Source organism: Haliotis rufescens, unplaced genomic scaffold, assembly GCF_023055435.1.
Source record: "Haliotis rufescens isolate VD_foot unplaced genomic scaffold, xgHalRufe1.0.p SCAF_11, whole genome shotgun sequence".
Lineage (NCBI taxonomy): Eukaryota > Metazoa > Mollusca > Gastropoda > Lepetellida > Haliotidae > Haliotis > Haliotis rufescens.
Window position 1 is genome coordinate 18,350,975 of NW_025963791.1, and position 25,474 is coordinate 18,376,448.

The 25,474-nt window shown below is 40.9% G+C and overlaps 1 protein-coding gene across 1 annotated transcript; it reads right to left on the bottom strand.

Annotated features, from left to right (window-relative positions):
• Positions 1 to 9,712: 9,712 nt before the first annotated feature.
• On the bottom strand, positions 9,713 to 25,367 carry LOC124125782 (peroxisomal membrane protein PMP34-like). Its single transcript, XM_046489143.2, has 9 exons — positions 25,039 to 25,367; positions 22,269 to 22,329; positions 21,343 to 21,409; positions 19,780 to 19,934; positions 17,717 to 17,842; positions 15,799 to 15,947; positions 14,887 to 14,985; positions 14,333 to 14,394; positions 9,713 to 12,777 (listed from the first exon to the last, which is right to left on the bottom strand). Exons 1-9 carry the CDS (start codon positions 25,207 to 25,209, stop codon positions 12,627 to 12,629), a joined length of 1,041 nt encoding a protein of 346 aa, XP_046345099.2. The 5' UTR covers positions 25,210 to 25,367; the 3' UTR covers positions 9,713 to 12,626.
• Between the last annotated feature and the right edge of the window lie 107 nt (positions 25,368 to 25,474).

The following is a 25,474-nucleotide window of genomic DNA, read 5'->3' on the forward strand; positions in this document are numbered from 1 at the left end:
GCAAACCGAGTGATAAACCTGTCCTACTTCATTGTCAACGAATAGTACCCACAGCATCCATCATGGCCCCATCATCACCCCATGATGGACAGAGAACACATAGGTGGAAGCCAATGGGACATGAAGCCAATTAAACAGGATAATGGGGCATCACTCAGGTAGAATGGTTGGCTGTATTAGAAGGCATTAGAACCTTCAGGGTGTATCTCACATCTCAAAAGTTTAAAGTCTTCACTGATCATCATGCTCTGCAATGGCTTTAGGACATCAACCGGTCTCTCATGCTGCAAGAATATGTGATTGAAGATCAGGTAACGCTAATACAAATTCTCGCATTCCATATCCACCACAGATCATAGAACCTGTCAGTGATGATTTCCATGTCCCACCATTCCCCTCTATCAACTCCATCTCAGCCTCCACCCACCCAAATCATCATCCAAACCAGCGTCCATATGCTGAAGTGGTTTCAACACCACCCACAAATCCATCATCAAGAATCCATCACATATGAGATATCTCCTGACTATGAGACTGACACTACGTACGATTGACACTACGTACGTGTATGTCGCAGCTACTAACTGCTTTTGATACTCATTCTCTGCTTCAGGAAAATTCCTGAAACTTTTGGTTGATCTTGTTAAAAACATCCTTATCTCCTCGAGTGGTGTGACACAGCATATGTTTTCCCGAAGCAGTATTTTTCACCAGAAATTCTTCATACAACATACAGGCACAGACTGTACCGAGAACATACTGACCCCAAAACTTACCCTGATGGACTTCAGGAATTCAGTATTTCATTCTTCCGTGAGTTATGTTTTACAAATACATTAAAAAGTCATACACATTACCGACTGGCCTTGCTAGCAAAGTACCTGTTTCTCCAAGTTCGTGGACTTCTCAATGCTTATCGTAGGATATATATAAATGGGGAAAATGCGCACAGGTCTAGAAATAATCGTCAGAAGACGTCATTATTGGTTAGATGCATGACATCAGGGTTATAGCATCTTCCCGAGGCAAGGGAGTTAACTGACTTAAAAGTCCAGTTTCCACCCTTGCCCAACTAGGTTGGAATTTCTGGGCTCGACCGTAGCGCCACCAGTGGTTATTACGAGTTATGTCCCTTCTAAGCCTCTCATATGGACCAATCAGATTCCACCTCTCGTATCACTTGCATTTGCTTCAAACCAAATTGCGGCTCCCAGTCAAGACGATCTGATCGACATCAAGATCTATATCTTTCATAGCGAAGAGCATCAAATCACGTGAGCACCTTGATTAAAAACATAAAAAGACTTGGAAAATATCTGTTGACAACGAGTTGGCGGTGCACATGCTTTGCAAATCCTGCAATCGACAGAAATCTGCACGACATTTTACGGACCGGATTTCGATTTCGGTGCGCGATTTTGATTGGACTATGCATAGACTAGTTAGTCCAGCCAAATTTGTAACTCCACAATACCAGCCTAGTTCGGCAAGGGTGGAAACTGGACTTTTATAGTCAGTTAACTCACTTGCCTCGGGAAGATGGGGTTATAGTGACGATCAAAATACTTCAGAAATGACCTCCAGGAAAATGGCGGATGACATGTCTATCAGTAGAAACTAATACATGTTCTTGAGTTTAGGGCCAATTATAATAACACATGACCTGGCTAGCAACGTAGGAGGTGCATATATTTCGCAATCCTTATTGCTGATTGTGGGAGAGACGTAGGGTATATATATGACCCATACACGCTAGTTCCAAACTTAGTTATCGCCAACATGTTTGTAAGTCTTGCCATCGTGCTCGTTCCCGCCGTTCTGGGCGCTAATATCTGCTGCATCCCTCGCCAGTGGGAGGGCGTGGAGGCCAAGGTGATTGGCACGGTGAAAAACGGATAATGTTAATTACCCACGAAAACTGCCCGTAGTCCTGAGTGACCGTTCAAGTTTTGATACTTTTTGTGTTGCTATTTTGTGAGATAAGCTTCTTCTTTCAGATTGAAATTAAACTTCACTTTGATGCCACCAACCAGAGAATGGCCTTTGACGAAAACGTCACGGCAAATGGATACAATGTGAATGTCAAGGTTATCCGGCTCTGGGATAAGGCAGGTTGTTTTCCTCTACACGGACATTTTCACAAATTGATTTAAAGATATCTTTGCATGAGACCGCCTCCGTGGTCTAGTGGTAGAGCGTCCGCCCGGAAATCGGAAGGTCCGGGGTTCGATCCCCGACCACGTCATACCAAAAGACGTTAAAAGATGGTACTTGTTGTTACCCTGTCTGGCGCTCGGCATTAAAGGGCTAAAACAAGGACTGGTCGGCTCGGAGTCAGTATACTGTGTCTGAGTGGGGTATTCATGTTAAACTGCGGCATGGTATCTCAGTGAGCTAGCACTATAAATCGGCATCAGTCCGGACTAGTACAAGCAGCCACACACACACACACACGTGCATGCACGTCGCTATATCAGTGCAATAATCTTGGACCCGACGTTAAGCCCAATTTCACCTCACCTCACATCTTTGCATGAAATAATAATATGTTATTATACACTTGTGATAGGCACATAAAAAAATATGTGATATTTGAAAATACGAAAATAGATATATTTTCTAAATGCGTTTATAGATATGTTCTGTTGAAGTTGAGATGTCACCGTGGACACCTGAGTCAATTTCACATATTATCATACTGTGAAGATGACGGAGTATACCCTCCAGGAGACGGGGGCGTGTAGTCGCAAACAGCTCCACGGCACGTTCCCTGGCGGTTGTATACCGGGTACGTCGAGCTATATGTAGAGCATATGTTGGTCGCCAGTAAACACTAGATGTTCCACAGTGATATATCTCTAAGGCAAACTGTTGGCGGTCAGTAAACACTAGATATTCCACAGTCATATATCTCTAAGGCAAACTGTTGGTCGTCATGTAAACACTAGATATTACACTGTGATGTAACCACAAGGCAAACTGTTGGTCCTCAGTAAACACCAGATATAACACAGTCATATATCCACAAGGCAAACTGTTGGTCGCCAGTAAACAGCAGATATTACACAGTGATGTATCCACAAGGCAAACTGTTGATCCTCAGTAAACACCAGATATAACACAGTGATATATCCACAAGGCAAACTGTTGGTCCTCAGTAAACACCAGATATAACACAGTGATATATCCACAAGGCAAACTGTTGGTCGTCAGTAAACACCAGATATAACACAGTCATATATCCACAAGGCAAACTGTTGGTCCTCAGCAAACACCAGATATAACACAGTGATATATCCACAAGGCAAACTGTTGGTCGTCAGTAAACACCAGATATAACACAGTCATATATCCACAAGGCAAACTGTTGGTCCTCAGTAAACACCAGATATAACACAGTGATATATCCACAAGGCAAACTGTTGGTCGTCAGTAAACACCAGATATAACACAGTCATATATCCACAAGGCAAACTGTTGGTCCTCAGCAAACACCAGATATAACACAGTGATATATCCACAAGGCAAACTGTTGGTCGTCAGTAAACACCAGATATAACACAGTCATATATCCACAAGGCAAACTGTTGGTCCTCAGTAAACACCAGATATAACACAGTGATATATCCACAAGGCAAACTGTTGGTCGTCATGTAAACACCAGATATAACACAGTCATATATCCACAAGGCAAACCGTTGGTCGCCAGTAAACACCAGATATAACACAGTGATATATCCACAAGGCAAACTGTTGGTCCTCAGTAAACACCAGATATAACACAGTGATATATCCACAAGGCAAACTGTTGGTCGCCAGTAAACACCAGATATAACACAGTGATATATCCACAAGGCAAACTGTTGGTCCTCAGTAAACACCAGATATAACACAGTGATATATCCACAAGGCAAACTGTTGGTCCTCAGTAAACACATGATATTAAACTGTGATATGCATAAGGCAACCCGATGGTCGACAGTAAACATGTTGTTCCAGACAGTGAAGTACGAACATCAACAGTGACGTGACAAGCATGGTATGAGTTTGCTATGACGGCGAATGATCAGTGATACAGCTATAGTTTATAACGAGTAATGACCACCACCAGGTGACTTTTTGTCTTTTTTACTTCACAGACACCGCTACCTTGATGGGGTCGCATTTTGAGGGCTGAAAACAAGGTCACCTACAACTCCTACCGCATCGTCGACATTGCCAAAGACGTTACCGCCATTGTGGACATGACGTCAGACACGTGTGAGCCAATCAGACAGGAGACGTACGGAAAAACTGGAAACGGTAACAAACGAATATATGTCACAGTTCACATGTACACAAGTTCATATTAAAAGATAAAGTACTTCCTATCATTTTATAGTAGGTCAGTGAAAAAACCACTTATGGTCACGTGATAGAGTGAGTGAGTGAGTAAGGTTTTACGCCGTTTTTAGCAATATTCCAGCAATATCACGGCGGGGGACACCAGCAATGGGCTTCACACATTGTACCCATGTCGGGAATCTAACCCGGGTCTTCAGCGTGACGAGCGAACGCTTTAACCACTAGGCTACCCGACCGCCCCGTCACGTGATAGAGATAAATTATGGTAAGAAATAATGATATAATTATTATGCGGGAAATTATTGGAGAATTATTTAGGGGAGGGGGTGTGCGCGTTGTGGCCACTTGTTTGGCTTCTGTTTATTTGCCCGTTGGATTTGATTTGGCATTTGACCCGTGAAGATCCGGGGTAGAATAGGTCTTCAGCAAACCATGCTTGCCGTAAACGGCAAATATGCTTGTCGTAAGAGGCGACTAACGGGATCGGGTGGTCAGGCTCGCTGACTTGGTTGATGCATGTCATCATGCATAGTCCTAAATGAAGTATCTAAATCGGGTATGGTATCGGGTGTAACGGTGCAGAGCAAGGTTGTAGCATTGCGGATACCCTGGAAAGATAGCATTGTAGTGGTGCCCGAGCAGAGTCGTGATATATCGGTGCGGGTATTCTGGTAGGAGTGTGTTGCAGAGGTACCCGAGGAGATTAGTGTGTAGCTGTGTACCTAGAAGGAAGGCATTGCAGTTGTAACCTTGCAGAATCGTGTTGTCGCGGTCGGGTACTCTCGTAACGTCACATCTTTAAAATATCTGTTGCGGGACATAACATGAAGAGATAAGCGTAGTATTTTACCAGATCAACTAAACTTAACATGACGTGTTCTGGGGAATAGATGTGAGAAATGTCCTTGTAAATAATATATGCGATACACCTCGTAACAATTAAAGCAATGTTTCAGACTATTACCTTATCTCAAACCGTTTCTACGACATCAGCAACGGCATAAAAGACGCTACAGTCTTCAACGTTCCCAACGCCTGCAGCAAAGCCCCGCTAGTGGTAAATACGAGCACGTTTAAATCAATGTAGTCATCGGTGTCAATTTCTTTCTGTGCGCTGACAGATTTTGTTTGAGTTGGGTTTAACGCTGCACTCATTGGGATTGCAGTTATATCGCATTAATATGACATAAGCCATGACATTAGAGAATGTTTCTGAATTCAGTTTTTCCCCTGCCGACCGCCTCCGTGGTCTAGTGGTAGAGCGTCCGCCCGGAGAGCGGAAGGTCCGGGGTTCGATCCCTGCCGCGTCATACCAAAAGACGTTAAAAGATAGTACTTGTTGTTACCCTGTCTGGTGCTCGGTATTAAGGGGCTAAAACAAGGACTGGTCGGCTCGGAGTCAGTATCCTGTGTCTGAGTGTGTCTGTGTCTGTGTCATGTTAAACCGCGGCATGGTATCTCAGTGGGCTAGCACTATAATCGGCATCAGTCCGGACTAGTACAAGCAGCCACACACACACGTGCATGCACGTAACTATATAAGTGCAATAATCTTGGGCGCGACGTTAAACCCAATTTCACCTCACCTTTCCCCGGCCTGCAACAATAGCTCTGTCAAAGCAATGGGTACACGTTTATTTACCGTTGCCCTTTTGCCAATTTCTCTCTGCATTTTTCTTTCTTCAGCTCACATTTGATAGAGGTTATGAGCGAGTTGTTTTCAATATTAGTTCAGTTGCCTCACGTTGTGGCAGGCTGTAGACGTGTACTACTGTACGAACCAATGGTATGGTTCTGACTGACCAGTTATAATAAGCACAGCGAATTTGGGATTCGAAACCACGACCACGGCCAAGGGACGCAGCGCTACACAGCGAATTCCAGGCCATTTACAACTGGGCCATCCCATTGGGCAGTCTGTGGCTTGGACATGATGGCCACAATCGCAGACTAAAGTAGGAATGGATACTAGCGAACATGGTCGGTAAATCGTATCCAGTCTATCGGTTGGCGGACGCCTCATTAAACAGAACATTGTAAAAAGACGGGCGAAATCAAAGCAGCTGGTTAAATAGCATCTCTTCTCTGGCATGATCCTTCGTGTAATATTTGCCTCGTACATTCGACGAAGCATCAAGTCTATCATTGTTATCCTTTCCAGGTCGGCCCCACTACAAACACTGGGTCCATCTTCGGCTGAGGACTTCACTATACTGATGTCAACTTACAAACTCAAACAGATTTTAAACGTGAATGTCCTTCAACTAAAATAAAGTACATAAACGCTATAACTGGGCTTTTATGTGGTATTTCCTTTTGTGAATTGGTTTACAGTCAGTAAACAGTTACTTTCCGTGACACAAATACTATATTTGGTGCCGATTAAGCTTTTATGCCAATCATTGAGGTCTTGTGGGTGAACGTTTTATATAAATATCTAAAATAACAATAATTTTGTGAAGCATGTCAAGACTTATGAAGAAAACAAGGCATTCCACAGTTTCCGTAAACGAGCTTAGGATGTGGCACATATCTCAATGTCAGTGTTGATTTTGTTGATGGTTCGGTACTTCTGGAGGGTACAGAATTGAGTGACATATCGGCCCGATTATTCAAGCAGAGGCTATCTGAACGACCACTGCATTGAGTTTATGTACAGTGTGTTGAGAAGACTCCTTTGCTTAGATGAAGTCGACTGGCCTGAAAAGTGAAACAGAAAGCTTTCTGTGTGCCGTTAAGGACCAGTCCCTTCCCACTCGAAACCGTCAATGTGTGATTTTGCATCAAAATGTAAATATGAAATGAAGAATATACAATGAATATTATGAGACTGTCCAAAACATTGTCAGTGGATGCCCAGCTTTGGCACAAACACAACATCTTAAGCGACATGTTGGAGTGGCTCGATCGCTTATTACCGCCTTCGCCATGCTTGTGGTTTTGACACAGAGGTCCATCCATGGTACGACCCAGAATATATAGAGGGTGTCATGGAAAATTATCAATACAAAATTCTTTGGAATAGGGCCTTATACGGTCTCAGACCTATCCAGGCCAGCAAACCTGATCTTGTCATTTTTTTATAAATCCAATGAAATCATTTATAACATCGAATTTTCTGTCCCTTCTTTTTTTGGGGGGGACATGGTTATATGCGGACCTCGCTTTCGAAAAGTGAAGCTTGCATCCCAAGTACCAAGTTGTCCGACTTCCCATTGTTCTCGGTGCCTTAGGTTTGGTACCTCCCAATGTGTTGACTGACATTGGGAGAGTGACCGGGTTGCTACCAGGTATACAGCCCTTCTGAAAATCTGGGTAATGCAAAAGGATGCAGCGTTGGGGAGTCTTCATATTCTTCGAACAGTTCTGGGTGGGTGCGCCTAGGCAGCGCTTCCTTGGAGAAATCCCTTTCGTTGTCCTAGCTGCGTGTAGAGGGGGCAAGGGCCCTGAGCTGATGATGAGCCTAACGAGCCTGACTGTGCCAGGATCACCCAAACCCTCTTTGCTGCATTTATTTATTTTAATCTGTAAATAATAATATACATATACATATATATAGTTCTGTGGTGTAATTGAAAGTCACTGATATGTGGTGTGTCTTCAGTCCAGATTTTAAATCAAGTAGAGAGGGTGATGTCTTGAGATCCAGTGGCAATTTGTTCCAAAGTACTACTGCATAGTAAGAAAGAAACTTTTGGATTCTTGGAACTGTCAGTCTTCGTAACTGAGTGAGTGAGTGAGTGAGTTGGGTTTAACGCCGCTTTGAACAGTCTTCTAGTTATATCACGGCGTGTCAGCTTAATGTGGGAGGAAAGCCCGAAGTGATGTAGTTGGTTGGTTGGTTTGTTTGTTGTTTAACGCCGCACTCAGCAATATTCCAGCTATATAACGGCGGTCTGTAAATAATCGAGTCTGGACCAGACAATCCAGTGATTGACATCATGAGCATCGATCCACGAAATTGGAATCGATGACATGTATCAACCAAGTAGGCGAACCTGTCCGCCCGATCCCGTTAGTCGCCTTTTACGACAAGCATAGTCGCCTTTTACGGCAAGTATGTAGGTCTCAGACGTCTACCACTTCGGTGAAACCCACGAGCAAGGGTATGGTGCTGATAAACCTAGAAACATAATCGGGGCGTACCGGGATTCGAACCAATCACAATCATAGGATTCTGGCGTGCCCAAGGGACGCGACTCTGCACAGCGTATCGTGGCGCCTTAGACGACTGGGCCACCCGTGCCCCCTTTTTGTAACTGTCTGGTTGGTGCAGATGGTGTGATGAGATCGGTAAGATATGATGGGGCAATGGCTTTCACACATCTGTAGGCGATAGTCAAGATCTCATATTGAATTCTTCCTCAGATGGACAACCAGTGTAACAATAATCAAGCCTTGATAGGATCCGACACCTGACGAGATGATGAGCAGCTTCTTTTGTGAAGAATGTGCGTGTGGATCCGTTGTTCCGTAAGTGGAAATAACATTACCTACGTACATATGATTCTGTTTCTAAATACTATAGCTTAATCCAGTTTCAAAAATGATAGCAACAATTTCATTTTAGTTCATTTGGCCTGAAATCTCGCAAACCGTCTGTCCGTCGTCGTCGTCCATAATCTCCGAAATGGCTTGATGGATCCAGCTAAAATTTTGCGTGGATGTATCTTACTTTTGGTTCCAGGAATCAAATTGGATTTCATTATCTATTTGTAAATCTTCTTTCCAAAAACTTCGTGGATGAGATGGTCTCATTATGTAAAAATGCGTTTCATTTCAAAATGGCCATAAGTAGCCACGGCAGCCATACTGAAATTCTGATTCAAATCTCTTCAGCAAATTCAGGTGTCACCATTGGTGGGAACAAGTATATTAAGTTCAGCTTTATTAGTCAAGTGGTTTCTGAGAATATATTTATGATGCACGATTTTCTATCAAAACACCAAGTAGTTCCAATGCAGTCAACATATCCTACAGGCCCCTAACACGATTGGACTGTAAAAAATTATGCTTAGCAAATTAATTCCACCATTGAAGAAGTTGTCGTTTCAATCTTGATGACAGAAAAATAATTACATTTTTCAATTCCATGCCACAAAAACTAGTCTGATGAAGGTCCCTCACAGCTCTCTGGGCGTTATTTCTTAAAGATTTTTAAAGAGTCAGTTTGTACTAAATATATTTTACAAAAGTCAAGTTTTTACTCAAAAGGAATGAACAAACCTGAATGTGATTGTGTTGCTACACATCATGTCAACGTCTCAGATTCATAGACAACCTGGTTTCTAAGAAGAAGTTCCTTAAGATCTTTTTCATAATTGTAAAAAAAAGGTCCTTGTGACCTAAAAAAGACATGACTGGAAAGTGATCTCTGTAAAACTAAAACTTTATTGATATTGATCATAAATAGACATGAGATACTGGTCAGATCCAGGATACATGTAACAGGTAAATATCAGAACAAGACAGCATCCTCTATAACCCAGTATGTTATATCTCAATTCTATAACATACCTACCCAGTACCCATTCTTTGGCTTTGTATTGAGCATATATTGAATGTAACAACTCTAAAAACAGCCTTCCAATCAGACTACTCTCACCACCCATTCAACACCATGGCTTTGTATTGAGCATATATTGAATGTAACAACTTTAAAAACAGCCTCCCAATCAGATTACGCTCATGAGCGAAAGAAGTTGTGTGCTAATTTGGTGATAAGAAACATGGATCTCACGATGCCACTTCTCAAGCAAAACTATGGCGGTGAATGGGTACAAGCTGTTTATCATTATTAGTGAAAGGAGATATAATTATGTACCAGATAACTGAGGATGAATAAGATTGATGTACAGTTCTCCGATGTTGTTTTGAGCACCATGTACCATATAAAGTACTTCTGAGGGATACAGGACTCTCGACATGAGTACGGGGTACTGAGTACCATGTAAATGTCACTAGACTACAGGTGGATGGTCTTGCAGCAGAAACATTAGTGGTACTGCATTTCCTCTATTAAATGCCCTGGTGTCTATTACTTTCATGCAAGGTGTTGACCCACAGGAAATGGTCATTATAATTCACCTAATATCTAATACAGCTTCTAAGTTATGGGACCCATGAAGATCCAGGGTTGAATAGGTCTTCAGACACCCATACTTGAAGTAAAAGGCAACTGTGCTTGTTGTGAGAGGCGACAAAAGAGATGGGTGGTCAAGCTCGCTGACTTGGTTGATGCATGTCATCGTATCCCAATTGCGTGGAACGATGCTCATGATGACAATTACTGAATTGTCTGGTCCAGACTTGATTATTTACTAACCACCCTCATATAGCTGGGATATGTTGAGTGAACCGTTAAACAACAAACAAACAAACAAACAAACAAACAATCTAACTTTTGGAAAGAGCATATGACCCAGCATCAATTATAGGCTGACGTGTATTGGAGACCAGGCGTCTAATAGAGGAAATACAGTATATACAGAGCAGTTACAGTGAAGAAAAACTAACACAATTATACATGTATACAAGAGTCATATTTACTGATGGTCAAAAGTTCATCAGTGGGTGTAAAGCTATAGGAAACCTACATGGATGATTTCTATGTTATAACTCACATCTCAGTGGAATAGTATATATAACTATACTGACATCAGGACCAATATAATTCATTCTACTGTGGCATCTAATTTCATCAGTGGATTAGAATTACCGTATTCGACGTAATAAGCGCCCCGCTCTAATAAGCGCCCACTGCGATATTGGCTAATATATTGGCAAGTGAACAATCCCAATTAGCATTCCTTCCGATTGATCAATGTACACAAGACTTATTTATTCGTGTATAATACGCACTCGTGTGTTATATGCACCATTAATTATGGGCAATTAAATTCTGGAAAAATATATTTCTCGTATATAAACAGTTCAGGCCGTCAGCATAAACCACGAAATGTATCTTTCAACTCTGTTTTTTCCACCAAAATAATATTCCAATAAGAGCCCCCTATTTCTAATTTTGAGAGCGCCCTGGGCGGTAATAACGTCGAATACGGTATGTTATATTCTTCACAATGCTGTACAGCACATATATTATTTACTCCATCCTCGTCAGTTTGGTATTTATTTATTTATAAATGTGGAATTTAAGATGTTTAACATTTTGACAAGATAAACCTCCCATTTCACATTTCAATACTGTAAAATATTTAGGGGATTTGGAGAGTTCTCAAGTTTCTTAACTTTACACATCCAATATGCATCACACAAGGATGACTGACCTACCTGAGATCAATGACATGTTGCGCACACACAATGGCAAGAAATAGTACTCCGGAACACTGTAAACAATGGGACAATAAATAAGTCTGTTATAAACAGTAATGATATGTTCAACACTTCAACATTTGAGAAATTATTGTTAGACACATTCAAAAGTGTTCATGATCAACAACCTCTATCCCTTGTCCTCACACACTACAGGTGGGTTGTTAAAGTATGGAAGTTAAAGCAGTGATAGCGCTAAGTCTGCTTTGTGCAAGTGGGTTCTGCTCATCAAATGGTTTTACACCCTAAATATTGGTTACTGTTCCACTGCCTGATCCAGCAAACTGAGTGAAGCGACCACCTCCTGATCCGAGTTGGACACCTTGTCCATATGACCAAAGAGATTAACCCCATCAGCTAGCTGACAAGGTAAGGATGTCATCTGTCATCTTCCCGAGGCAAGAGAGTTAATTGACTTTAAAAGTCCAGTTTCCACCCTTGCCGAACTAGGCTGGAATTCCCGGGCTCGATCATAGCGCCACATGTGGCTGTTACGCGTCAGGTCCCTTCTATGCCTCTCCTATGAACCAATCAGATTCCACCTCTCGTATCACTTGCATTTGCTTTAAAACAATTTAGACATATTTTTGTTTAATTTTTGGTTAAAACCTTCAAAAACATGTATAAGCAGGTTTACCATAAAACAAGGAATCAAAGTCTGTCCTTCAGTGCCAATTTAATCAGTATGCTGACAATTGGCCCAGAAATGTTGGGAAGGACTCAAAACTCTTTGCTTCAGAGGTAGAAGTGGAAATCGGCAAACATGAATTAAACCTTCTCCTTAAAATACTTGAACCAAGTCCACAAATATGAGCTAAATAATTATTTAATGTTAATTCATCTAAAATATATAAACAGATTAGTAAAATGGAATAAAATTCTGTATAATAAGAACAGTATATGGCAAATCAATCCACTAAAGTTGTGTTGTTTGCTAAGGTCCGACGTCATCATCTTTTCGGCATGGTTGGAGCCATGCCCATTAGGCGGAATATAAAAGCTGCTATTTTCTCGTAAGTGAGGAACATGAGAGCTGCTGTGAGCACCGTCTGTACCAACTTGGTCTCCATCCCCTTGTACAACGCCTGAATACCCTGAGTCCTGGAACACAACAAAGCTGGTTTCTTATAACTACAACACATACTTTCCTAAAGTTTTGTTTGTTTTGTTTGTTTGTTGTTTAACGCCGCACCTAGCAATATTCCAGCTATATGACAGTGATCTGTAAATAATCGAGTCTGGACCAGACAATCCAGTGATTGACATCATGAACATCTATCCACACAATTCGGATCGATGACATGCATCAACCAAGTCAGCAAGCCTTGACCACCCGATCCCGTCAGTCGCCTCTTACGACAAACATAGTCGCCTTTCCTAAATGAGTGCGGGAGTTCGGTTTAGCACTACTTCGAACTGTATTTCAGTAATATCACGTGATGTGAAAGCCTGAAGTGATGTAGGTCTTAGATGTTTATCACTAAACATAATCAGGTCGAATGGGGATTCGAACAAATGACCATACATTTCTGGCAAGCCTAAGGGACGCAACTCTGCACATAAAATTGCGTCAACCAAGATGACTGGGCCCATACAGGCCCCTCTTTGATAAATGGGTTTGCAATTCACAAGTAACCCAGGTTAATATCCTTGTGAAACTCAGGCAAATGCCAGCTTCATTTGCTGTGATCAAACATGGGGTATTTTCTGCTGCCAAAAAATATAATATTGTGGCTCACAAAACAATTCCATGCATACTGTAGGGGTGATTGGAAAGGGAAGTAATTCCTGTGTTTTTTTTGTTTATTGTTCAACATGAGTCAACTATATGGCGGCAGTCTGTAAATAATCGATTCTGGACCAGACAATTCATTGATTGACATACTGAGCATTGATCTACGTGATTTGGATACAATGACATGGAACAACCAAGTCAGCGAGTCTGACCACCCAAACCCACTAGCTGCCTCTCACAAGCATAGAATGCTGAAAAACAATTTCAACTCGGATATTCATGGGGGAACTCCTCTCAAACCATTGATGATTTATATTTAAAGCTACACAGAAGAGTTGTTTCTAAATGCTTGACTGCAAAAGGACAAAACCTAATTCAAAAATAAAACATTACTAATCACGCTAATGTTTCAGCAAATATGGTAAATGGATGACAATATGCATAATACTTTAAAGAACTCCCATTTACATTTGTTATAAGCTGTATGTGGGCAAGTAGGAGTTAATTTGCTTATTAGTTGATAGATAAAACGCTGTGTCTTTGACAATTAACTGTTAATCCTTGATTTCAGTTACTCTGCTTCATACCGGTCGCCAGCAGCCATGCTTGTCATAGAAGGTGACTAAATGGATCCGGTGGTCAGGCTTGAACACTTGGTACCCTGACAGCATGGATTGTTGATCATAACATCAATCACAGGATTGTCTGATCGTACTCTATTGTTTACAGTCTGCTGTCATATAGCAGGAATACTGCTTAGTGCATCCGACAAAGAATAATGTCAGATTACATCATTGTTAGGACAGTTAAGAGTTGCACTGTGAATACAAACTTACAAAGGCAGACTTCCTTAACTGAGTATAAGTATATTTGTAGGGCAGATGATATAAAAGTGCTGTTTATCACCATATCTCCACATACCTGACGAGATGATGAAGGTTTTGGAGAATAGACTGTGTGGATTCCAGCTTGCAAAATCCAGCCTGTAGGTAGAAACAACTTCTAGATTTACCTGTCTGTGTTACAAAACATTGACATGTTTACAACTGATATCTGTTACTATTGTTGTTACACTTTAATTCAAACACTCCATCTGTAACAGAGCTGGGATTTGCTAAAGCGTAAACATGAAGATATCTAGTTGGTTGATCAGACTGGTGAGGAGTTAGAACTTACAGAGACATTGATGGCTCACCCAGAGAGGGACAGATTACTGCACAACAGAAAACTTAACCTAGAGATTGAAAACTTGAGACTGAGATCTTTCATGGAGGCTGAGATATTACCCCGAGGCTGAGATCATACCCAAGGACTGAATCTTGCCCCAAAACTGAGATATTACCCCGAGACAAGTATCTTACCCCAAGACTGAGATCATACCCTGAGACTGAGATCTTACCCTGAGACTAAGGTCTTACCCCAAGACTGAGATCTTACCCTGAGACTAAGGTCTTACCCCAAGGCGGAGATCTTACCCTGAGGCGTGACTGGATCACCTGCAGAGGGTAGGTGAAAACTGTGGCTGCTGCTTTCGCTATCGCTCCAATCAAAAAGTACAGGAAACCACTCAGCTCCTGTAACCATAGCAACACAACTTCAATACATTTTCATTGTCCAAATATGAATAATAGGACAAAGGCATAAATGGAATTTGTAAGTTGTTTCTGAAAAGATGTTGGGTGAGTGGGGTTTTATGCCACCTGTATGAATATTCCAGCAATATCAACACGGGTACATCAGAAATAAACTTTACACATTGTACCCATGTTTGAAAATGAACCCTGACCTTGCATGAGTGAGTGAGTGAGTGAGTTTGGTTTTACGCCGCTTTTAGCAATATTCCAGCAATATCACGGCGGGGGACACAGAAATAAGCTTCACACATTGTACCCATGTCGGGAATCGAACCCGGGTCTTCGGCATGACGAGCAAACGCTTTAAACACTCGGCTACCCGACCGCCCCTGACCTTGCATGACAAGCAAGCAAGCACTTTAACCACCAGGATTCCCCACCAGCCCTCATAAAAAAGTACTCAATGCCCTCTGAAACCATTTCCTGGAGTTTCTACATGTAATTTCAATCAGATGGTCAGACTCTTTAACTTGGCTGATTGATGGTCATGGTACCCAAGTGTTCATCACATCAACCACCGGTTCAACTGGCCTGACATTTTACAGGCCAGCATGATAAACCTGGAGTAAAGCTGACTAACAACATTCCCTCACTGATACCCCTGTCACATGTACAATATCTCTGTTGGGATGATTTCATCTACAAACTATTACCCCACACTCGACCTCCTTTCGCTCTAGACAGCTGAATATTTCAAAAGCCAGAAGAAACATCATATTTTTTACAGCCGACCACCTCTCACAGACAACTTACAGGTGTTTTGAAGAGCTTCTGGAAGTATCGCTTGACGAACTCATACACCATGAACTGTATAGCTGGGTTGGAAGCCAGTAACAATGAGGGCGTCGTGCCATTCCACAGTCCCGACACACCCTCAGTCTTCACAATCTTTGTCAGGCAGTCTACAAATAAACAAGTGATCCTGAACAGTATTTCAGTGATATCATGGTGTCATACTAAAGGGAGTGGCAATTTAAAAGTAAGACAGTGGGTAGGGCTGGCTATTGATATAGATTATAGAGATTGATAATCACTAAATATCGATTAATTATGGATAAATATCAAAGAAGTAACTTTAACCATATACGCAAGAAAGTCCCGAAAGAAATCAACATATTTGGTGAGCAGTGACACATTTATGCATAGATTACTTTGTGGACATTTGAGATATAACAAAAACTGTTGCTTTTCATCTTTGATAACTGACATTATTGACAATAACAAGTCAGTTTCGGTACACCTAAAATTTATTTCATTACAATAGTTATGTTATTATTTTAGATGACAACAATTTCATACCGATAATTGTTATTATGTCTTCCCATCGACGATAATTCCAGTTATCTATATTTTTAGCCAGCCCTAACAGGGGGTATACCATCACCACTTTGACAAAACCCTAGACTTTCAACTGAAAAGCAGGAATAATCGTGAACAAAGTCTGGCAGCTAAACAATGCAACTCTGCACAGCAGCTTACTACAGACTAGCCAATGGACCACCATCTTCCTGAGGCAAGGGAGTTAACTGACTTTAAAAGTCCAGTTTCCACCCTTGCGGAACTAGGCTGGGATTCCTGGGCTCAATAAAAGCGCCATCAGTGGCTATTACAAGTTATGTCCCTTTTATGTCCCTCCTTTTGACCAATCAGATTCCACCTCATATCACTTGTATTTGCTTCAAACATGATGGCGGCATCCAGTCAAGACGATCTGATCAATAATCAAGTTCTTTATTGTAATTAAATGGGTCTTACTTCGCGAAGAGCATCAAATCAGGTGAGCACTTTGATATAAAACATGAAAAGGTTTGGAATATATATATACTGACAGTACACATGCTTTGCAAAACCTGCGGTTGACCGAAATCGTCATGGCAGTTCACAAAACGGATGTTGATTTCGTAACTTGATTTTGATTGGACTATGCATAGTCTTGTTAGTCCAGCAAAAATATAACTCCAAAATTCCAGCCTAGTTCGGCAAGGGAGGAAATTGGACTTTTATAGTCAGTTAACTCTCTTGCCTCAGGCAGATGATGGACCACCTGTGCTACCCTACAAACACACAATAAGTACAATGTCAGGGTGTATGACTTATTATACAAAGAGCTCATACACAGTGGAACTGTTTGCAGAACTGTAACCATGGTAACTGGCTCACCGTGAAACATAAATGGTCCTCATGTCCATTGCTGATGGACTTACCCGGATGTGTAATAATTGCTATTTAGCCTTTCTAAATTATTGCAAGCATTTTTGTCACAATGATCACCAATTATTGATTTGTAAAGAAGCTAACAGTAGAGTGAGTGAGTATGGTTTTACGCCGCTTTTAGCAATATTCAAGCAATATCACGGCAGGGGACACCAGAAATGGGCTTCACACATTGTACCCATGTCGGGAATCGAATCCGGGTCCTCGGTGTGAGCTAATGCTTTAACCACTAGGCTACCTGACCTCTCCTCACTAACAGTAGATGTTTTATTTTATAAACTATGATATATGCTTGTAATGTACTGTACTGTTCATTATAGCCAACAATATTATTACCACCTGATCATGCTGATCCTATGTTTTACTGAGCTCATAAGACAATCCTTGGGTACCATTGTACCCCGGATTTTCCACAATGTGTTGGAGACGGCTTTGTCACTACAGCCCCGGCACTTACCCCAGATGCCCTTGTAGTGCTGTGTTGTGTGCTCCTCGTACTTCTTGGTGTGGAGTTTGGCCCCCTGAAGCTTTATACGTGTGTTGACAACCCACAGGGGAGTCGTCGCTAAAACATTCACAATTCCTGAAACACAAAAAGATACACTATATAAATACACATAAAATCTACGATATAACTTAAGGAAGAAGATTTATGGATGGCAACTTCTTTACTATGAGGAACACAACATTATAGAGTATATGCTTACTCCTTCATCAGGTAAATGATGAAGTATGTGATACACCTGATGAAGGAGTAAGTATATACTCTGAAACATTATATTCCTCTTAAGAAAGAAGTTGACATCAATAAATTCTCTTCCTTATCATGCTTATGTTTATCACTTCTAAATGCCTTTCAAAGATTTAATATTTAAGTTTATTGTAATAATATTCTTCAATTTACTCTGATTAGTGCTGGGAATCTTATGCTTGTGACCTTCTACTCCATGCTGTAGATCAATCTTTCCCCTTCAGTCTTAAACCTCTGGATGCCGAGATTTTTTTTTCTGACGCACTTTTTCCAAAGATCTGAATAGTGAAGGTTGTGCAAGAATTGCACTCACGCGCCACTGGATCTACCTCTGGCTTTAAAATTACACAGAGGTGGAGAATGTTAAATTTCCTATTTGATGGTGTAAATTTTACTGCAAATATTAAACCGGTTTTAAAAAAAGACACATCTAAGTGTTGTCCAAGAATTTATTCTGCGTTGACAGTAAATTTCTCCGCTTTATATCGTACACCGACAAAAGTACTGGGCGACGATATTTTTTATTTAGAAGCTTTACAGAAACTGTGAGCAAACAAAATACTGCCTAATATCTGAACGACATAACTATATATCAAATGGAGTTATATGCGTATGCCAAAATAGCATGCCGTAAATGACGAAAACTGATTTTTCTCTATGACGTCAAAAGGCGACAAAGAGGTTACACACGTACAAAGAAAAGGGGGAATAACTCCGCTATGCTTAGTACTTGTTTATTGTAACTCAGGTCACTTGGTCAGAATTAGCTGTGGGTGAGGACAATATATTTTTGTGGTGTTTTGTTCACGAGGAACCAAACTATTCCAACACAAATATCGATATTGAAACTGTATACGTTTAGTTATTAAAAAAACCCATACGAAATGATGAAATCGTACTTCATCAAAAAAAGGTGATAGAGAAATGGATGGCCCTATCTAACCTATAACTTAGTCCTTAGATTCCAACATTCTCCTGAATGTGTAAGTGTAATTTGACTAATGTTGCACCCTCATTAATGGAACACTAGCCTTATCATCAAATGTAATGAAATACAAAAAAATAACACCATTCTATTTGACGTCATGGCTGGTTTTATGTCTTTGATAACTTGAGTGAGTTGAGGGAGTGAGTTTGTTCAAATTTGAAGTCACATCGGCAGTATTTCAGCCATAGTTTTGTAACAAGGGCACTTGCTACCTTTATGTCACATAAGATCCCGTCAAAAAGGACAGACAAACAAAAAGGGAGATGTCAAAAAGACTTCCACTTCAAACGGAAACTCAACTGAACATGCTGAAGGGTCTTACAGTTACTGTGATAGACCTTGTACATTCTGCCAGTGATATTGACTTACATGAGACTCACCTAACAAGGTATGACAGTTACAGTGACATGAGTGGGCTTTTTTATTGGCAATTACCATACAGTTTTGACCAGTAAAATATAACATAAATGAGGAATTTTACATTAAAATTGCTGAAATAAATATAACACAGGTCACATCACCATACTGTCACAGCCCATTCAGGTCCCATCACCACACTGTCTCTGTCCACTCCTTTGAAGGCACAAGCAGTATGTTCTCCAATGATGATATTCACTTCACCTGACACAAACAGCGGTGGGGTAGCCTTGTGGTTAAAGCATTCACTCGACACGCTGAAGGTGCAGGTTTTGTTCCCAACATGGATACAATGTGTGAAGCCAATTTCTAGTGTTCCCCACGAGACTATAGCAACAAGCGGTGTAAAACCAAACTCACTCACCCGACACAAAGCCAAGGAGTAGATCCTTGCTAGGTGCAGCTTTCTCTCCTGGTCCAATGAAAACACTCTTCAAGCCATTGTATGTGTAGAAGTACACAAAGTTAGACAGGCACAGGGAAGACACGACGGAGAACCACCCTCGGTATATGCCATGGCTGAAACATAGCACAAGCAGTACCGCCTGAGATCTCGTGAATAATTTTACGTATCATGGTACAGGCTGATGATACCACGATGAAATCACTAAAATAACTGCTTCACACAATCAGCATACCTTTTTTTCTGTTTGGGGACTTTTCAAACCCAAAATACATCCAATTGAAGACTTAAGTGTGTATCCAATATGACTACCATGTGCTTGTGTTCCTCCATGTTTACAGGTGGCGCTTACAGTGCCACTTCCACTGTTATGGGAGGTAACTCAATCAGTTTGTGTTCTATTTATAACGTATTGAGACTCCAGAAACTGGCAAGATTAGTATCATCTGTGCCTAAGTATCGCTGACATCGTAGGTATCGGTGAATCGTTACCATGGTTACAGCCCTAATGAGCAGGATAAGCAGAAATAAACTTCTCACTGACCCCACTGATCCTTCACAACTATGTTCAGAATTTCTTATTAAAGAACCTTTATCATATTACCTCTAGGCAAAAGAAGAATATCCTACAACTAATCTACACGCCAGAACATGGATACAAATGAATTACTCAACAGCTCAAACCACCTCTTATATATATCCTTACAAAAATCTGGACAAATTTATTGTTTTCATTATACACACAGAAATTGACACAATCTGCATGATCAGGTCCAAATTATCCTAATAATTCAGAACAGCTCCATAAGCACACATGAGCACAAGCAATGTTCGAAATAGACATCGGTCTATAGGCCCAAGGTCGACAGATTTGCTCTTGGGCTGATTTCAGCAGGTCCTTACGGCCTGCAGTTTATTTAGGTAATTTGAGTGAGTGAGTATTCCACAGTATTCCAGTTATATCGCGGTGTATCAGCTTAATGTGGGACGACAGCCCGAAGTGATGCAGGTCTCAGACGTTTACCACTTCATTGAAACCCACGAGCATGAGCACGGTGCTGACAAACCTAGAAACATAATCGGGGCAAACCGATTCAAACCCACAATCATAGGTTGCTGGCGTGCCCAAGAGACGTAACTCTGCACAGCGAATCGCGGCACCTTAGACGACTAGGCCACCTGTGCCCCCTTAAGTAATTTGAACAGAAGGAAACAGTTGTTCTGGGTTTGGTTTGGTATAGCTCATCCAAATACACACATTGATTAGCATGGAAGTGCTCGCCCAAACACTATACCACTTGCGCATATTCTTTTTTGTAAATCTTGTTCTTTTCATGCTCTGTATGTGACAGACCACTACGTTGAACAGTGTAACATTTTAGTTGAAATTTATTGTTGTGGGACGAAGACGTCCTTAGAACTCCAGTTAGGAGACTGCTTTTGAGCGAACTTCCATTATCGGGAAGTTAAAACCACTTTATAACAGGGATAGCTTTCGTTCAGGAGAGTGTATTAAGAACTTACAGTCCCTCTTCTTTCACAATATCACTTATCACTTGTGGCGTGTGCTTGGACTCTCGCTGATCATCAACTACAAATACAAGAGATAATGCATGTTAATTTTCATAAATCCAAACTAACATGCTAAAACTGGGGTAAAAGTTAAAACTAGGAGGGACTTCTTGTGACTGAAACAGGAAATAGATTCTTAGCCCCACTCTTGTGTGTCCTTGTTTTAGCCCCTTAATGCTGAGCGCCAGGCAGGGTAGCAACAAGTACCATCTTTTTACTTCTTTTGGTATGACACGGCCGGGGATCCAACCCCGGACCTTCCACTCTCCTGGCAAAATCTCTACCACTAGACCATGGAGCTGCCGTAAGCATATTGAGCTCATACATGCTGATATGTCTACACAACATTGGGTTAATGGTCACCTAGCAACAAGTGGGAACCTGGATTTCATGAGATGGTTATATGAATGCAAAATCTTCCAGCACTAAACACACAGCTTTTGTTGCACCATAGATCCGTTGACCGGGGTAATAATTTAGCATCATGAGGATGCCACAGGGGTGCATACAGAGCCAAATAAATATGTATGAACATTACTGTTATAACTGATAAACGTTTACCAAGATCAGGTCACAATACTAATAGACCAGTGCAGATCCAGGGTAGAATAGTCTTCAGCAACCAATGCTTGCTGTAAAAGGTGACTATGCTTGTAGTAAAGGCAACTAACGGGACTCGCTGACTTGGTTCATGCATGTCATCGTATCCCATTTGCGTGGATGGATGCTCATGATGTCAATCACTGGATTGTCTGGTCCAGACTCGATCATCTACAGACCACCATCATATAGCTGGAATATTGCTAAGTGCGGCGTTAAACAACAAACAAACACAATACTAATAGAAATAACTATATAGTATATCACATATAACCTACTTTGAAGTCGAGTCCGAGCGGTGTCCAAGGGGAAGAAGACAGTTATAGCCACCACACTTCCCTGAAGATAAAAGAAGACTATTGTTATGTCGCAGTGAAGATGATGTAAGTTTATTTGTAGTGATTGAGCAGGGCAGCAAATGGTTTAAAATCTTGAGAGCTCCAGTGGCCAGACTGTAAAAGAAGTGTGACATACAGTTGTCTCCCTTGGTTATTGACAAACACACCGGACTTGATCGTTTGAGACATTTCAAGATGGACCAGATTCCAGAAGAATGGGTATACTGATATGAGAACAGTGCAGTGGAGATTCAAGGCCTCTTACGACCTGACTTACATCTTATCTACTTGACAAATGTGGACTGGATACCTGTCTGAAAACACCAAATTTTCTGCCAGCTTCCAAGAACACTCTGGAGCACAGGCATCTTTCAGACACTTGACAGTACAAGTTCTGGACATTGATGAGTACACTAGTTAACATATCATAGAGTCTGCTACTTACTGCTCCTGCTACCCATCATATTGCCTTGTGTCATTGTAAACCTAGCCCTGTGTGTTCCAAACTAGCTTTTGTTAATTTATTCATAAACTTGTGTGGTCATTTACTGACTTCATAATTCAGTCCTGTTCTATCCTCTGCATTTCAGTTTGTAAATCACCTCACAATCAGTACCCACCAACAGCACAATAGGGGGCAGGGGCTAGGATTCTTGAGGCTTGCTGCTATGGTATTTAATTCACGCAATTCTTTCATGTCTATGGACCCAGTAAATCTTAACATCATGCAGGCCTAGGACAACACCTTAATGTTCAGTCAAACTAAACATGTTAAATTTTTAGGATGTACCTATAAATATGTTAAACAAGTCCAAAATATTCCTTATTTCATCTACCTGGTCTACAACAATGTGATATATAATAGTAATTGTTAGTACCATGGATATAACAGAAATCAAAGATATTACATCAAAGTTTAATCCCATGCTATACACATGCTACAGGTGTCTTTGTCAATAGTATACCAAATGCTGTCATAGTATAATCAATTCTCCCCAACATTTTACCTTCATGACTCAGCACCATCATTGGTTGTGTTAACATTTTTAACACTTTCTCAAAATTCATACATTTTCCACAAAATACATATTGAAAAGTATGGATTATTATTTATATTAAAGGTTTGTAATTCAAATTTATGTACATATAATGTATAACATTGTATTTATACAGGCAATTCAATGGTCTGTGAAACTATTCCGTGGCAGGTTTCTATTGGTAGTCACACAGACTGGTGTAATATAGACCCGGTACCCGGAACAGTCAAGGCTATATCATGTATATCTGAATAACACAACTGGGGTTCTACTTATACACTAGATTAGGACTTCTAATAATACTTATAACTATCATAACACTGGGGGTAAAAGATTACACCACATTTCATGTTTTAAAGTGAGTGAGTGAGTGAGTGAGTGAGTGAGTGAGTGAGTGAGTGAGTGAGTGAGTGAGTTGGGATAAACGCCGCTTTTAACATTATTCCAGTTATATCACGGCGTGTCAGCGTAATGTGGGAGGTAAACCTGAAGTGATGCAGGTCTCAGACGTTTACCACTTCGGTGAAACGAGCACGGGATTCGACCCAACAATCATAGGTTTATGGCATGCCTAAGGGACGCAACTCTGCCTAGCGAATCGCGGCACCTTAGACGACTGGACCACCCGTGACCTCTCATGTTTTACATGTTTAACTTATTTGCAGGTGAATAGAGCTGGGTAACTTGGGTACGCAGGTCGGTACTGAATAGGACCCGGGTACTGTTATGATAGTTGCTTGTTTATAAGCTTGATGAACGGTAAACGATGACATGTTTTGGTTCATAGGCGATGGTCGCCATGCTTTTATTACTAGCTTTATTACTAGCGCCAAAAACAGTTAGTACAAAAGTGGCATTGGCACTTTAGACGAAACGTGATTTACATATAAACGAAATAAGATTGTTAATACATCTTACAACAGGTACCCACAGCACTACCTGGACCTGTGGTTAGTCACGTGATATACTGTTTAATGATAAAAACTCACGATAGCTCAGTTACACTACAAGTCGCTAATGTTCGCATTCCTTTTGACTTGTAAATGTTTCAGTAGAGACAAAGCTTCAGTCGACTTCAGTGTACGCATGATCTGATCGTTTGATACATATTTCTCATTAGTTTTTGCCAGGGCTGCGGGAAAACAATTCCCAATCAGACATTTTGTACCCATCAATCAAGACCTACAGTGGGTACCTAGGTCGGGTTGGATCAGGTAATAGGGATATGGGTACCATGTTAATAGTAGTGGAACAACTGTCAAATTAATATGAATTTACAATTATTAGAGAACTTCTGTTACTGATACGGACCTAATTAATATGTAAGTGTATGAGCTGTTAGTACTTATTTGAGCATTTATCAAAAAAGGAGACAATGTATTGTATATTATATCAACCAACAAGAATAATAAACATGATACAGAACTGTTTCAATGTATGGGTATACATGAGCATAAACTTTAAAATTCACACAAACTCTTAATTGATCATGGAACATACTTGAGGTAATGCTAACAGCGGTGGTCCAAGGAGAGGATATAAGTTGAGCACGAGGGTTTATAATGTAAGCATATGGATTCCGACTGATGACGGGTGGGGTTCAACAGAATAATAGTAAAAATATCAAAACACGAAGATGTCAAAAACAACAAAACACGAAGATGTCAACTTACCACGGCACCTGAAACAGCGTGTACGAGGTTGGAATACGAGAAGAGCTTCGACAAAGCCCCTGCTTGGACCATTTTCGTCACTCCATTTTTCAGCTCAAGTTCAACTTTAGGAGCCACAGCAGACGAACATAACCTGATTGAAACAGGAACCGGATATCCCCATATGTTCATGGTAGGGCAGGTCACCCTATTTTTAACGTGTTACCCACCGGTGACAACTGACACACTTTATCAGTTTATACTATCAACCCAAGCTCCTCAACTCACCGGTACGTTTTCGTGTACCTAGACCATACACCCGTGTAGTCCTCATATTACTTTAGTAAAAGGTTTCTTTCCGAATGAGTAGAGGCTTGCATAGAACTCTTGGTGTTTGAAAAAAAAATAATTTCGTTTACAGTGTCCTTTTACGACTCATAAGTGTCGAAATATGTGT

What these genes read in the sequence shown, in the direction of transcription:
- LOC124125782 (XM_046489143.2), bottom strand. Translation starts at nt 25,209, where the DNA reads ATGAACATATGGGGATATCCGGTTCCTGTTTCAATCAGGTTATGTTCG. An exon ending in ATTGTGAAAGAAGAGGGACT is followed by an intron (nt 19,935 to 21,342) that starts GTAAGTTCTTAA and finishes GCTATGTTTCAG; the next exon opens with CCATGGCATATACCGAGGGT. An exon ending in ACTCCTTGGCTTTGTGTCGG is followed by an intron (nt 17,843 to 19,779) that starts GTGAGTGAGTTT and finishes TTTGTGTTTCAG; the next exon opens with GAATTGTGAATGTTTTAGCG.